The sequence below is a fragment of the Lepidochelys kempii genome, chromosome 9 (genome assembly GCF_965140265.1).
Source record: "Lepidochelys kempii isolate rLepKem1 chromosome 9, rLepKem1.hap2, whole genome shotgun sequence".
Lineage (NCBI taxonomy): Eukaryota > Metazoa > Chordata > Testudines > Cheloniidae > Lepidochelys > Lepidochelys kempii.
In genome coordinates, this window is record NC_133264.1 from 98,892,317 (window position 1) to 98,909,024 (window position 16,708).

A 16,708-nucleotide genomic window follows, 5' to 3' on the forward strand; every position below is an offset into this window, starting at 1 on the left:
CATGATGCTGGCTTCCATTGCCAACTTGTTAGAGCTTCAAACAAGCCCCTTTATGCTTTCTCCCCTGCTGCTCCTCCTGACAGGAAGGTGATTCCCATACACATCCACCAAGCTGCCTCCTTCAGATTCGTCCTTAAAACTCTCCTTTGCCTGAAGCCTACAAAAAACTTGACAACAGCTAGGCCGCTCATGTGTTGAGATCCCTGTCTATCACTGATACCGTACTCGTACCCCCGCATCAGTCTGTCTGCCTGTCCAGCGATTGCCTCTTGTATTTTACTTAGATTGTAAGTCATTTGGGGCAGGGAGTATCTTCTTGCTCTGTGTTTGTACAACACCAATGCAGTGGGGACTGGGTCCATGAGCAAGGCTCCTAGGCACGGTGATAATACAAATAAATATATACCCATTTGCTCCTTGGCCTGTCTGCTGAGACTGCCCGGGTTCTTGTGGATTTTATCATGCAGTCACCTTTCCAATGAGACCTGAACTGAGACCATCAATTTAGCTCAACGTAGGTCACCGAAGAGTCATCTTATAGTGACGATTTTTGGTCACTACTGACCTGGGATAAATTTGAACTATGAAAGGTGAAAGGTGCTATCTCCCATTTCTTTGTCTCCCAAGGGCCTGAATACTTAAAGCAGCAAGGCTGATGGAAGTTTTATTCTTGCAGGGGACGGATGGGCTTTATCTGCATATCAGTTTCAGGATAGCAACTCTGCTTGTGTCACACGCTCCTGAATCTGCACTCAGCTCTCTGGAGGAAGAGAGCATATAGAAAAGAGGACTGCGGGAGAAGACGATTTGGGGGTAATCAGTGGGAATCTCTTGGATGAGTTAGAGAGAGACTGACACTTGGTGTTCGCTTGCGTGTGTATGTGTTCCCTTTCAATAATTTTTGATCCTCCTTTGATGACTGACTCACTTGCCATGCTAATATCTTTATGCTTTGCTTTGCTGTGTGTGTGGGTACATTGGTTAAGACATATTGTCTGGGTCTTTGCTTTGGCAGAGATGTTTATTAGGTTGATGGGGTTGGGTTTTTTGCTGGAGTGTTTTAGTCTCTTGGATTCTCTCTCAAGGAGGGGGTGTTTTGATACTAGCCCGTAAGTGCCTTGGTCTGCCTGAGTGGTGATTCAAACTGACCCTGTCTTAGGGGACTGAGCCAATCCACTGAATGGATTGTGGGCCAGAGTTTCAGCTGGTGTAAATCAGTGGGACTCCGCCTCTAGTGACACGAAATGGGACCGTGCAAAACCACTATTCCCTAGCAATGGTTTAATAGGCTCCCAGTGGACAGTAGATCATGGGAGGCTTGGCCCCAAGTGCAGAGATGGAGGGAAAAGACAACAACAAAAATGCCAAGCAGAAAAAACTGAACTGGGGAAACTTTGCACTCCCTCCCATCTGCGTAGCACAGAAAACTCCACATCCCCTTCGCACAGAGGTCCTGATTCTTCATTGCTGCAAATTGGCTCTAGGTACGGGAGGCTTTTGTCGTCGCTGGCCAGATGCTGCCTTTGCTTTTTCTTGTCTAGCCTTGTATTGCAAAATGTTCCCTGTTTGGCTTGTTCTGTCTGGCTTTGTTGTTGTTCTTTCCCTCTGTCTCTTCACTGCAAGTCTGGCACCTAGGATTTACTGCTCAATGGGACTTTGCAACCACTGTCAGGGGATAGGCGCTTTTACCAGTCAGTGGGCTGGTCTGTTGGAGAGAGAACTCTGCTGTGCAGCTCTCTCCAAGATTTGAAGAGGGTTTTCTTTTACATGGGACATTGGCTTGAGAAGAATTCTTCCCCATCCTTTGAGTGGGAGGCAGTTAGTCTGGAGGTTCCTGTATTACAACACTAGGTCCTGCTTTGCCTCTGGTCATTGACACTATCCTCGCTCTAACTGCCCTGCGTTTTGAAAATGCGTGCAGACAACGTAACAGGTGCATGAAAGATGTCAGAGACAGCATGTTTTAAAGCTAAAAAAGAAAAAGGGGGTGAAATACACCCCTGTGCAGGGCCTGAGCAGTGCACCACTTCCATCCTGCTTAAGCTCTCCAAATAGGACGGAAGTGGTGCATCGGCCATATGCTGGACTTTCGCTTTGAACTAGCGTGACTGGGATTTCTTCACTGCTTCTGCAAACATGAGCGGTGTGGAAGCCAGATGCGATTTTTGTTTTAAACAAAGTCCAGCTGATTTGCTTTGGAAATAGCTCTCCGGTTACACCACCACCCCCGCAGCCCCCGACTTCCACGGGGACAAACGTTCTTGGCACGTATGTTCGGAAAGCGCTGGGCAAACATGGAGGGATGAATGCTTCTAACACCCTGTGGTGGGAAGAACAAAGGACATTAAAGCTCTCGTATGTGAGAAGCGCACATTGGGTGGTATTTTCAAGTGTGCCCAGTATTGGCCCAGCTCTTCTCCCATTCACATCTGTGGTAACCTCTCCCCTCCCCCCACCCCCCTAAAAAATCCAATGGGAACAAAATGAAGCCAGCGCTGAGGGTTTTGTAGACCCCACCCATTGATTCCCTGGCTGCTGCGGCAATGTTATGTTAATGTTGCCAAATATGCTGCCAAAACTCTGCAAGGCTGGGCCTGGTATGAGATTAACATCTGTTATGCAGGTTTTCAACGGGGGACCTTCACCCTTGAGCTGAGAACTAGTTCAGGCCCTAGCTGCCACTTAGGTCCCCATTACGCCTTGTCTTGAGACTTGAGCAGAGCATAATCCGGGCTGGCCTTGTTCACAGAGGTGGATTTCACCCATTGTGAGCATCCTGAGGGATCCCTAACTACGGGGAGTTTTCCATAGGGGAAGGATGGCCTTGTGGTTGGCACACTGGAGTAGGGCTCAGCAGATGTGTGTTCAATTCCTGCATGTCCTTGGGCAAGTCACGTGATCTCTTTGTACTTCTTGCCCATCTGAAAAATGGAGTTAATATGTTTTCTTTTACTAGGTATTAGTACAGCACCCAGCACAATGGGGCCTCGGTCCCAGTCAGGACCTCTAGGCCATTCCATAATAATATAGAATCCATACATACAGTCAGGCCAGATGTTGGTACACTGTGCTCAGTTACAATCTTTCTCTCTCTCCTTTTCAGAGCTGGCTTATGATTTGGATATGGATGATGTTCCCTCAAACAACCAACTTTCGAATCAGCAAAGCAAAGGTGATACAGCGGTTCACAACCTGGGGTCAGGAAATACCACATGGAAGCATGTTCCTGTCACTGCTATTTTCATGGCAGCCTTCCTTATGTGGGCCCATTGACTTTGTACAGTAGCCACAACAGATTTTCCTGGGGATCAACGTCTCTTCTCATTTCTTTCTGAAGAAAACATTCTGAACCTTGCTCCTCCTGCCATATAGGCACACTTCCAAAGATTAAGTGAATGACTTACATTTGTTTTGTAAAATAAAATGGTGTCTTTACCACCAGGGGCTGGTTCATGGTGAATGTTAGTGTTAGTAAATCCAAGTAGTGCTTTTAAAAATAATTCGGAAGGGTGATACTACGTTATGTTCATATCAGTTGACGAAGGCTGAATTTTCATTCCTGTTAAGCAGAAATCCATGTTTTGTTCTGAGTTCCTTTAACATGCATGAGCAAGCGTAGCATCTCAGGGTTAGTGAATATTATCACCAAAGTTCTTCTGGCCCCCATTCTTGTCTGACTTAACCCAGGTTTTTCTGTAGTTTTCTGTAGTTTGGCACCGACTCCAAATTTAATACTCATCCCTGGGAAACTTACCAGGCACATACTGGTGAGGCCAGGGGGTGCAGTGAGAAACACAGTGCATGTCCAAAATGGGGAAGGAGATTAAGGAAGAGAAGGGAACCACTGGCCCAACTGATTGAATTTCAGAAATTCTCCTGTCCCTGGTCCTGATTCTGCTACCTGTGAAGTCAGTAGGAAAACTCCCATTGACGTCATAGGGTGCAAGGGTGGTCCCGAAACATTTAGGGGTAGCCTGTGGCTACGCACTTACACAAGGGAGCCAGAACCAGACTTCCACCTGCAAGGCCACTGCACCTTGAGTCTGGAGACCCAAGAGTAGGTGCTTGTTTATCTCCCGCCCACCAGAGCAGGGTGGGCAGGAAATGGATGGAGCCAACACACCAGCCAGCACGGGGAAAACAGGAAGCCAGCATGGTGGTGGAACTGTGTCTGAGGGGTGGCACATTGCCTCCTGGGGCTATGCTTGGGCTGAGCCTAAAGACTAAATTACCCTGGAATAAAAGATGGCTAAATCAAAGCAGCCCTGCTGACAGCAGGTTGTTTTGGGACATGCTATCTTTGATCATCCTCATGGTGGCATGGGAACACTCGGACCATGCCACTGTCCTGTGTCCCAGGAGGATGTTTTGGCAATGCTGGTACGTGAGGAGAGCAGTGCTTCTCGCATGAGAGGGCACAACGTCAGCACGTTGTGTTTCAGGCAGTTCTGCTGCTCGCTTCCCATGAATCCAAACAGTTCCTGGGAAGCCCCTTCTGAGGCAGCCAGCCAGTCTGTCTCACAGTTCTGGGTCAGCTGGACCTGGTGCGTATGTCTTGGCAGCACACTCCAGGAACAGACCCTCTTCTTCCTTAGGAAATGCGCAAACACAGCTCCAGACAAAGGACAGAGGGTGGTGCTGTGCCATACTTTTGCGGGGCTGAATAACATGCCTCCAACCCATTGCGTAGGTTAAAAGCAAGGATTGGCAGGAGACACACACAGCACAATAAGACATTTATTTGAACATTCTTGTGTATGTTATTTTTGTTCCAGTAATTATTTTCTTGGTGGACAGCATATCAAAATCCCTCTTTCACAAATTTAAAGCGTAGGAAAGTTTTAAATTGGAAACTGGAACTGGCTGCCCTGGAGAAGGCCATCAGCGACCCAGACTGCTGGTCTTCAGAGCACAGTGGACAACATATGCCTTTTAGCTAGAACCTAATGACATTTTTGGGTTAGGGGCGAGGAAAGTTTGTCTTGGTTCCTGGCCAAAACAGGCTGTATATTTCAGCTTAAGGTGTTGGTAGCCTTTGCACTGTATTGTATGTGTGCTTTAAATACTTTGTGTCTCAGAGTTTAAATGCTTTACAAAGCTACTAAGTAAATATCTTTCTGAAAAGTGAACTGCAAAGATTTTTTTAAAGGATACCTTGAAAAGGTGATAAATATCCAGCTGTTACTTCAAACTGATGAGCCTGACCCTGGTATAAAACTCACTAACTGCAATGGAATTGTTCCTTATTTATACCAGGGGGATAGGAGCATCAGGTTGTTAGCACCAGTCTCATGGTTTCTCTGCCTGGGTGGGTCAGCCTGTGGTTATGGTGCTTGTGCCATAGAAGATCCATTCTGTCCTGAGCTGGCAGGTTCCCTCCTGCAGAACTCTCCCAAAAAATTCCCCCTCTCATGCTCAGGCTGAACTCAAGGGTGAACTTTTGGGGATGTTTGCACAGAAATTGATTGCACATAAACATTTGCTTAAAGGTGATCTTTTCAAATCATGCTCTTGGTCCCCGTCTGTCCTCCCCCATTTTGGAACTATTACAAAGCAGCTTTTAATGTTTACAAAGCTTTTAATTATCAGCAACATCTTTGCAGTTCGCCTCCAGAATGTTAAGGACTTTCACAACTGAGGTTTTGTGGCGCTAAACTGCATTTGTTTCTACCCTTGCAAGCAATGTCTTATGAGTGAGGGTCCGATGCTACCACCCCCTACTCTTCTTGAACATCCAAATCAATAGGACTCAACTGCTAGGTGTGAGAGTGGATGATGGAATCTATCCCGCAGTGATTTACATCTTCCAGGTGAAAGACAAATTCCATAATATCAACCAGTCCAGAGATAACCCTTCCAAAGGCAATGTTCTGACTCAGTTTCTGACCCTGAGGCTTCTTTCTCATCTTATTTTACTGGTGGTCCTGGGTTCCTATTCAGATTAGGGGGCTTTGAAAACTAGTCCTCAGTATAGCAGGAATCAAGCATTGTTGTTTTCTTTTCCAGTCTAGTCTTTCAATTATTTGTAAACTTTCCTGGCAAGGCAGTCTGAATTCCCAGTGCTTCTCTCACTTGAGTGTAGTAGAAGCCTGGTTGAGAGATTTCAGCCATCTTTGTATAGCTGGAGTGTTTATTGCCCTTTCAGTTTAATACATTTTTCACTCCTGTCATTTACTCTAGGGTGAAATTCACCCCCGGTGCTGGCCTGCGGCACAGGGGCAAATTTCACCCCTTAGTAAGCCACGCTACAGCCTGGCCTTTGCTTTTAACACAAAATCCTTTTTACTGTATTTCTACCAGGATCACGGCTGCATACAATGTCTCCTCTGCGTGCCCTGTTTTTGTTTACTGACACTAACTGATAGTTTCCGGTGTTCGTGGAATTAATAGCCCCAAATGGTAAAGGCTACTCAGCTCCCTCTACATGTGTCTGAAGACAATATCACTCAACAGAGTATTCACATTGAAGGAGCCTCTAGCCTCCAGAAGGCAGGTCTACACTTAGAGTACAAACACCGCACACGTGTAACTAGCAGCATAAGACGGTGAGGCACTGCTGTTTGTATCCGTGTAGTGTCCCCTCTGCATCCCCTGGCCAGAGCCTGTCCTCAAGGCAGTGAAAGGCTCCGGCAGCGGGTAGCTTCCAGAACCTTTCCTCGCTGTCTCCTCGCTGCTGAAGCTTTTCACGGCTGCATGTAGCTACCCACCGCAGTGTGGGTGGGCTCTGCCTGCTCGCTGCAGCGTGTGACTCATCAACCCGACACGCCACCACCAGTGTAGACAAGGACTGAGTATGTCTCCGTTAGGCTGAAGTCTAAGAGCAGTGTCTCCGCAGTGAGAGAAGTCTGGGCTGTCTCCTCAGTGAGAGAAGTCTGGGCTCTCTGGCTACAGACTGGCCTGGGGAGGAAGCAAGGCTGCTGGACTCTGCCTTAAACACACATCAAATACTGTTTGGCCTTTATTTCTCACAGCTATTTAAGAAGCTCAGATAGTTCTAGGAACAAGAAACAGGATTGCCTTTTCCCATTCATCCTCCTCCTGCTTGCTTGCTTTTTAAAACCATACCCCTAAGGCTCACTCCAGAGCGCAAATTTCTCCCCAGTTTCCAAGGCTGCTCTTACAAAGGCCCCGATCCTGCATGTTACTCCACACGGACAGGCCCCAGTGGCTGTGCAGAGCCCGCCCAAAGTCAGCGAAGCATTGTGAGTAAGGGCTGAGGGGTCCCCAGCCCTGGGTTTTGACGTGCAGGAGCAGATCTAAGTACCAATGCTGGACTTAGTTGCACTGCTAAGCGCAGGCCATAGGAAAGGCCGTGCAAAGCCCCTTGCCACAGGGAGGGCACTGGGAACCACGGTGTGTCTCAGGTCCTGTGACAGCCAGAGCTCCGTGGTTGCATTGAGGGGTTAATTTGCTACGGCCTTTGTAAAGGGTGCAGCAACTACCTACCCTCCACCCTTCCCTGCCCCGCTTCTGCTGAGCTGCTCCCAGGAGGGGGCAGTTGGATAGCAGGGCCTGCAGTTCTGTCCAGCCCTTAGTTGGGCTTTGCAATGGGGTTGATGAGAGGGGAGTTCTTATTCCCTTCGCCCAACCTACGCCCAAGCCACAGAAGGGCAAACCACAATCTAGTCCACTTTTCAGCAGAGCGCCTGTTGGCTTCAGTGGGGGGGGACCTCCATGTTCAGCCATATTTTTTGAACAGATTTGTTTCTTAACCCTCTTGCTGCCCCCTGCCCTTTCTGACCTGGGACTGACACTGAAATAGGCCCCGTGCGAAGGGCGTGCATTGCGGCACACAGCCCTGCCTCTCTCAAGGGGGTTGGCTGCCAGCGCCTTCAGGCCACCAGTGGGCAATCCAATTCTCCCTCCGCTCCTCCTTCTCCCAGCGCTCCTTTTGGCTTTGCGGGTTTGGAGCCTGGAAATGGACTATTCTTTTGGGTTGGACACTGTGTGTTGGAACCTGCCAGCTGTCGAATAATGATGGTGTGTTTCAAAGCAAGGGATTGCCCTGGGCTTTTCTGTCTTGACCAAAATGTTCTGTATGCTGTTTCTTGCCTCGCTAAGTAGTGAGACAGCATGGTGTGTGACATCAGTTTTTCAATGATGAGACTCTGATGTAATGTATTGCTTGGTAAAATGATACCGACTGTACCTTTTTCTGTATTCCGTAACGCCTGGCTAGTAATCCCAATCTGCAATGTGATAGTAATACTTGTTGACAGTCTGTTCTGTAGCATGCTGATCCTGCTTTTCCTTTGTACGGACATGCTGTTAAGCGAAGCCATCTTTTCTGAAACTGTGTTATGATCATAGATCACAAAAACCAGTCCTTGAATCCTGTATCTGCCAAGGTTCTAAAACCACACATTATAACCTTAGAAAGACGGTTGAATTCTCCCCTGTGGTGTTTGTGTGTGTGTGCGTGTGAACAATGATTTTGGAATGTTTCTCATGGATTTTTCTTTTTAACAAAAATGTCTTGCCATTGTCAAAAATAGTCTCTGAAACCATCGTAACGCTCCTTCAAGTTACCCTTTAAACTTTCTGATCACTGACTGTGGTACTACCCACTTCCTGCTCACTCAGCTCTTTGCAATGCGCGAGCAATTGAGAGGAAGTCAGAAAACGAACACATTTGAGCTTTTTTGATTTTCTTACATTTTTCAGTGAACGTCGTGCTGGTGGCAGGGGCCAGATTGGGCTGTGAGTTGCGCAGTCTCCCCCTGCTGCCCTGTGAATGTGAATTTTAAACTTAAACTTAAATCCTAACTTTGAATGGGCAAACTCTAGTGTTGAGCGTAATTGTCATGCCCTTTCAATCTTTGCTCTTGTTGCTAAAGATTCCCAAGAAAGGTGCAAATGGTAGGAATTATTATAGGACTTTTTATCCAGTAAGAACTGCATTGAGACCATCAAGTCTTCATCAGCATCTGGCACGGTGTAATATAAATAATAGTGCAATAAAGCTACTGAATAGCCAGCAGCGGGTCATGTTTGGTTACTAGCAACCTGGTCGGAATCCATTGTTTATAGTTACGTCTTTAACAATAGAGCACAGAGGCACCAAGCTGGATCTGGGCCCCATTGTTCTGGTCTTTGTTTCGCACATACATAAACACAAAGACCCATTCCCTGCCCCAGAGCTCACAGATTTAATAAGCAGAAGATAATCTTTGTTGGGTTTGTTTTTCTTTCTTTAAAAGTTATGAACTCATGTATGACCCAATTCCTAGGTGTTACACTTACAGCTTCTGCAAAAGCTACTGTAAGAAGGAAGAAAATTGTTTTTCTAAGCAACCACCCCTGTCCTTTCACTGAGCAGCAACTGCTTTATTACAGCAGACGCACAAATCTACAGGGAGATAAAATCAGCTAGACGTGAGTAAGTGAAGCAGGGCTTCCTTAGAGACTACATTCAAATAACGTCACTGAGTAACAGCCAACTATCCCAGAAAGCCTGGCCTATAAGAAAGATTCACAGATTCCAAGGCCAGAAGGGACTGTTGTGATCATTGAGTCTGAACTTCTGTACAGCACAGGCCACAGACCTTCCTCAAAATAATTCCTAGAGCAGAGCTCTTAGAAAAGCATCCAATCTTGATTTCAAAAAGGTCAGTGATGGAGAAGCCACCATGATCTTTGACAGGTTGTTCCAATAGTTAACTCCCCTCGCTCTTTAACATGTATTACTTCCAGTCTGAACTTGTCCAGCCAATAGATTGTGTTATGCCTTTGCTTGTGTGTAGATAGGGTCCCACGCTCCTATTAGTTCACTCAGGAATTATTCTTGCAACTCTTTCTAATGTCACTGGGGTTGAGGTACAAATATCTTCCATGCACCCACTGACAAACAGACTCCATGGGCCAAATTCATCCACAAGGGCATGCAAGAGAAATTCTCTGGAGTGGGGTTGCGTTTTCAAAGCACCCAGGTGGCTAGGAGCCTAAATCCTGTTTCCAAAAGTGCCTAAGTCTCTTAGGAGCCTCAGTCTCACTAGAAGTCAGTGGGACTTAGGTGCTTTTTAAACATTTTACCCTAAATAAGTGCCAAATCTTAGAATGAAAGCTCATGTCAATGTTCTCATCCCCTGCGAAGAAGCAGAGTTGATTCTTGCCTCTTCATTCTCCATTTCCAGAGCCTCCACCAGTCAGCCACATCACATTTCCTGCTTTCTGACTTTGTCCTTATCAAAGGAGATATGTTGCAGAACTGGCATTCTGTCTAACAGCTGGTTACTGAACTGCTGACCTTGCTCAAAAGGGCTCCATTCCATATTGCAGCATCCCAGAGCCACCCAGCATGGCTTCGGTGTCTATTTAAATAATGTTGCCCAGTTTAGTTCTTGTTAAACTACAGTGAGCCAGAACCGCTGCCGGGGTAAATGGGTGTAGCTGTTCAATTGCAGCCCAGGGAGCTACGTCAGTGTACACCAGCTGAGCATCTGGCCCAGTATCTGCATTTGATGTAAAGGGCCATAAATAAATTGCAAAGCACCCTGTGCACACACACGATTTCTCCATGCAGGTTTGCAAGTTTCCTTAAAAAAAGATGAAGGACCCAGCATCTTTTTCACCTGGTGGCAGCTATTTGAACCAAACATGTGCAAACTGTTTATGTACTAGCCAGGCATAAATTAGAATTTAAAAACAAAACATTTTTGTTGGAAGGGAAATCCTAGCCCATTAATCAATTGGCTAATTTTCTAATGCTAGAGACTTCCTAATCTAACAAATTTAACAGCTGCTCAAAACAGCTGGTGCATACAGCTCTTGTTTCTGAGAACTAAAATGCTTCCGTTCTGTTTTTCAAAAGTTGTGTTTATTGTGCTTTGCTAAGAGCTTCACATGCTGAAAGGACCAAATCAGGCAGCATCCGGTGTCTTAGTAAGTTTAAAAGGGTGATGACATGTAAGGCTAGATTCACCAGAGTGCACCAGCTGTTTTGCACCCCTGCAGTGACATGGCGTGGCTGCTTTGTGGCACTGGAGTGGCCCAGATTAGCCAGAGCAGAAGAGGTATACAGAAGGCATTTGTAGATTTTAAGGCCAGAAGTGGTCATCATTATCCTGCACAATACAAGCCAGTGTTAGTTGTTCTGTTTCCTTTTGATCCAACAGGCATTTTTCAAATTGCTGAAAGTAACTGTCTTTGAAATCTGATTAGAAACAGCAATCACATTACAGCTGATGGCCTCATTAAACCTAAGGATAGAGTGAAATTACAGGCCAAATCCTGCTCTCAGTTATACTGCTCAATAAGACTCCTCATACAGCCACAAGGCATGTGCCTAGATGTTTGTAGGATGGGGTCTTTAGTGATGGACTTGCCAGACGTGAGTGGATGTCCCAACCTACAGGAAGGTGACCAGGTGCAGACCTGACTCTGGGTACTCAGTTTAGGCCCACACCCCAGGAGACCGATTTGGTTTCTTTCTTGCTTTGAAGAAAAAGGGGGGAAAGAAAGAAGTGTGCAAACATCATGAGATCTGAGGAATGATTTCAGTAGGTACAGCTGGCCTGCCCCGTAGAGTTTGGAAGACTGGTCCACGCAGAAAGGGCAGCCTGGAGAAGGCAGAATGACATTTGGGAGAGAAGGGGATGGAGAGTGAACGCAGGGGCTGTCACAAGTTCCAAAAGCACGCATACCGACCAAACCTCACAGTACCAGAATTGCTTGAAATAGACCAATGAGCTTTCTTGCTGCCTTTGTGTAGACACTTCCATAAAAGCCTGCCCCCAGCATAATGCTGCCGACATGCCCAATGCGACAAAATTAAGAGATTCTGTTCAAATGTTACAAACAGAGCAGCCGCATCACCACTTCGACCAAGTGCTAGGTGAGCCCAGGGGAGAGGAACACGACCAGCGTTGCTGTTCTTTGCCTAATGGAGCAATGGAGGCAGGCGGAGGCCTGCTCTGAACAGGATCTAGGATTTTCAGAAGCACTCCGTGCCGGCCCAACGCTAAGGCCCAGATCTACCAAGGGACTGCAGCATTGCAGTGCCACCCAGGTGAAATCCATAAGCCCTGAGTTAGGTGCCTGGGCTCCCTTTCCAATGCATGGGGAGAGGCAGGCTCCTATGAATGGGAATCACAAAAACCAGCACACGGTGGGGGGGAAGGAAGCTGCCTAAGGGAGTCAATAGCAGATGCCAACGAGAGGGGTGTGGCCTAAGCCCCACCTCGCAGGGAGTTAGACACCTATGTTCCTTTGTGGGTCTTCTGAAAATCCTGCCTTACATATTCCCCACCTTACCCCCTTGCTGGGCTTTATTGCTAACTCAGCAAAATATAGAGCTCAGCTCAACTTTCCCCACAAGCTTGCCTGATCCTCTTCAAAACCTCCTCCTCCTCCTCCTCTGTGATGGCCTCTTGTGTAACCTGACTGGAGTTAAAAAGATGCGCGTTCCACTCTGAGGTGGCATAATTACCCTCGTCCTTACAGGCCATTCAGCGAAGGAGTCCTGCATCGCCCAGCTAGGGGCGCAGAGCCGACTACTCCTTTGCAGGTGGGTTGTTTTTCATTCCATTTAAAACTGTTGCATGATAGAGTGAGCAGATTTGTTTCCAATGTAATTGTCATTTGCTCCGAGAGGGGGAATATTCAGTGTTTGCTCCCACTGCTCCTATAACTGAGTGCCTGTTTCCTACCTCACCAAAGCCCATCCTCCCTGCCCACCAGAGCCCATGTTCAGCAAGCCCATCCTTGTTCCTCTTCTTCCATTCTGCTGGAAACTAGCAATAAGGGGCCAGCTTTGCTCTCACTGCCTCCAATCCAGCCTTATTGAGGCTCCAGGGGTGTAAAGGAGAGCTGGCCCAACATGGACTGAAATACACAAATGTGTCTACCCTTATGGCAAAGACCCACAGAATAGACTGGCGAGGTGATTTTTTCCTTAGAATTTTTGCACCCGCCTAGAGCATTGAATAGACAATTTGGGTGAGCCAAAAAAGGCTCTCGTCCCCTATTCAAGTCTTTAGGGTTGCAGAGTAACATTTTCAAATAAGCTCCTCCTGGTCTCCTCCCAGTTCCATTCTGGTTACATCACCCCCGCCTCACTCGGCTGTTCTCAAACTGTCCGTACTGCATCAGCCTTTTCCTTAGACTAATGTCATTTTCTCAGTCTTTCCTCAGCCACTTCCAGTCTGGTGATTAATGCATAACGAGGTCCACAGGCGGTGTACTGTCTTCCGGAGCCCGCAAATGTGCTACTCCCAAATTAAAGTCCCCCGTAAGGACACAATTTTTCTTTCCACACAATTACAGGCAGGTGCTGGAGGTGGGACTCCCCCATTCTCTAGTCTGATTTGGCTGGCCGTGTTGGACCCCATCATGGGTTTTGTTAGCACATACATCACTCCAGATGCAGATCCTGCAATTCAGAGTTACCAGTAACTCAAAAACAACTAATGGTGGCTTTGTTGTAGAGGGCCACCGCATCTCTTCTACCCATGCTCTCCTTCCTAAATGGATTGGAACCAGGAGGTTTACATTCCAGTTGTGAATATCACCCCACCAGGCTTCAGTAATGCCAATTCTATCACATTTCTTCTCAGCAGCGAGAACGTCCAGCTCCTCTTGCTTGTTACGCAGCTTCCTGGCTTAAGTGTTTAAGCAACTGGAAAATGGCCTTTTGCATGCTTTGCCACCTCAGTTCAGTTTGTCTGCGACACTCTACATCTGTACTGCGGTGGTCTCCTTAGCATCTTCCTCTTACAGGGCTAGTTTAGTGCCATCCTAGCCAGGAGCAGATTTCCCCCCCCCCCGCCCCCAGCCCCGAGACACAGGCCATCCCCTTCCTACAGCCCTTTCACCCCCTGGAGCGTGGCCCAATGTGCCACAAAACGTCCAGCTGCACATCAGTTGCAGCGCACGGTTCACCAGCAGTGCCAGGCATGGGGACTTGCAGCTGCCCGGTCTCCATCCAGCCTATGAACGCCACTGAGTCACAGCAGGGCCTCCCAATTGGCCATCCCACCAGGCTGACCACGCCTGCACTTAAGCCCACCACCACCAACTGATTTCGGGCTGCCCAACGCTTACACCTGCAGCAGTTGTCGCTCCTCTCCCTCCCTGCCTTGTCCCCAGCCGCTCCTGCCCCTGTCTGCTCCAGCTATGCTTTCTTGCTGGCTTCCTGACTTCAGCTCTGACCAGTAGGCCTAGCTCCTGCTCCAACCATCAGGCCTGACCACCCACGTCCCGGTTCATACCATGCAGTATTTTCTGCGTGTGACTTGCTTGTAGGACTGGAAGCATCTCTGAGATTATTGGGACTTTCCGGTTCTTTGCCCGTTGCCTTCTTCAATTGTCACTCACACCGGTTCCCCTGGATGTCTGCGTCTTTGTTTTCTCAGTTGCTCCCGCATCAACTGTATCCAGTAGCTGGTGCAGCGCCATACCTAAACCAGAAGGGATCACGCTCTCTTCTCCAGGCTCCCGCTGTTTGCCTGCACGTGCCTTTAAGAACGTCACTACACTCACTGACCCAATGAAAGTGAAGTTACACCCACACATAGGTAGGGCCCTAACAAATTCACAGCCACGAAAAACACGCCACGGTCTGGGAAATCTGGTCTCCCCCTGGGAAATCTGGTCTTTTGTGTGCTTTTACCTTATACTATACAGATTTCACGGGGGAGACCAGCGGTTCTCAAATTGAGGGTCCTGACCCAAAAGGGAGTTGCAGGGCAGGTCCCAAGATTATTTTAGGGGGGGGTTGCGGTATTGCCACCCTCACTTCTGAGCTGCCTTCAGAGCTGGGCGGCCGGAGCGCGGCGGCTGCTGGCCGAGGGCCCAGCTCTGAAGGCAGCGCTGCGTCCAGCAGCAGCAGCAGGGACGGAAGGGGAGCAGTACCGCAACCCAATACCCCCCGCAGCTCCTTTTTGGGTCAGGACCCCTATAATTACAACACCACGAAGTCTCAGATTTAAATAGCTGAAATAATGAAATTTACATTTTTAAAAAATCCTATGACCATGAAATTGATCAAAATGGACAGTGATTTTGGTAGGGCCCTACTCAGGCCTACTGGTCAGGGCTGGGTATTTGCCGGGCTGAAGCCTTAAATTCCTCATGAAAAATACTCCATGGCAAATTCTCGCCTCAGATAGTGAATGGTGGTCAGCAGGGTGACTCATGTATCAATGGGCAGCAGCAGCTGGTCCCTAATGCTTCCTTCTCAACCAAATGTCATGCTCAGTAGGATTTTATTCCTCGTCCCCAAGTTCTCATGCGGTGCAAACACCTTCATCATTACCAGGGGCTGGCTTTTTGCTCTGTATTAGGGTAGCACTTGGCACAATTGGGTCCTGGTCCTTGACTGGGGCTATAGGAATATAAATAATAGTTAATAATAATAATATTTGTATTATGGCACCATTGCGCAAGACACAATGCACAATCCATGCCCCAAGGAGCTTATCATCTAGGCTAAGTAATTTTTTAAACATAAAAGTTTGTTCCCAAAGTACCTCAATTTACAGAAAACCATTTCTTTGGCCTTAGAGTAAAACTGCAGCTTAGTGATTGACAAAAGTGTTACCAAATTGCAGCCTAATATGTGAAGAACTGTCAAGTACCAAATTCTAAGCCTGGAAACTGGTGTTTTACAATGCAAGCTGTGATAGATTCTTAAAGTAACTATGTGTGCTGCCAATGTAAGTAAAAATCATACTTGTGTTTTGTTTGTTGTTTTAGCTAGTAATAACAGGTCCTGTGCCATTCTCCAGTGGGTGGGTGCGGTGGGATGAGTGGGCGAGGTTGCCTGGAATGTTTAGGGACACAAAATCTCTCTGTCTTTGTGGGATAGGTTCCTGAAAGAACAAGAAATAAAACTGAGAGAGAGGAAGCAGAAATTTCAAGAACAGATGTTCAAAGAGGAGGGAGAAAAGTATTGGCAGATTAGGAAAGTGTGGTCCAAATCTTCAGCTGTAAACTCCCATTTTGCTCATAAAATGGCACGGGCAAGGGGTGAAGTCTGGCGCATGTATCCATTTTGCACAAACGTACTGACTCTTGTTCCAGTGCTTTGGCAAAAACACCCATGCAAGGATTTTTGTTCGGGGGCAAAATCAGAAACTGGATTGAAGTGATTAGAAATTTTGGACCATTATGTCCAAGGAAGGACACCGGGTTGTTTGGCTTGGTTTGGTTTTTTTCTTCACAAACATGAGAACATTAGGAAGCCAATTGGCATAAAGCAAATGTGGCACCAAACAAAATATTCAGGCTGTATGTTTTAGGAGGGACAGTATGGTTAGTGTGGCTGGCTCCAGCCTCCTTAATCTTCGCTGAAGACTAGGACTTATTCTTCATTGTGGCAAACCTGATTAATAAGTAAAAGCAAAAATTGACTAAATAAGCAAATTCTGAGCAGCCTGTAACAATGAGGACATTCCCCAAAGAAGAGGCCACTGTAAGCCGATGAAGAGCTTGTGGCATGTTTATATAGCTCGTGATTTTACTATGTTTTAAAAAATAGTCCGTGCGAATCAAACATGGTTTATTTTGTTTCACATTGGGCCCCTCTGAAAATAAACATCTTGATGCTATTTTGCTCCACGCACGCTAGAGTCCGAGGGACACGGTTATGCATTTTAGGCCGAAAAGTGCCATGCCACACATTGTTTGTTACAATTTTAAAACCATTCCCTTGAAAAAGTTTGTGGTGTTCTCACCTTTAAAGACACTAAGATTCTCTCTGAAAGATTTT

At 47.1% G+C, this 16,708-nt stretch overlaps 1 protein-coding gene across 1 annotated transcript in view; it reads left to right on the forward strand.

Moving 5' to 3' along the window:
* GPC3 (glypican 3) overlaps positions 1 to 8,382 on the forward strand; it is a 281,890-nt gene extending 273,508 nt beyond the window's left edge. Inside the window, exon 8 of the mRNA XM_073358506.1 lies at positions 3,104 to 8,382. Within this exon, the coding sequence (XP_073214607.1) occupies positions 3,104 to 3,273 (170 nt within the window). The 3' untranslated portion in view covers positions 3,274 to 8,382. The remainder of the gene's footprint in view (positions 1 to 3,103) is intronic.
* Positions 8,383 to 16,708: the final 8,326 nt, after the last annotated feature.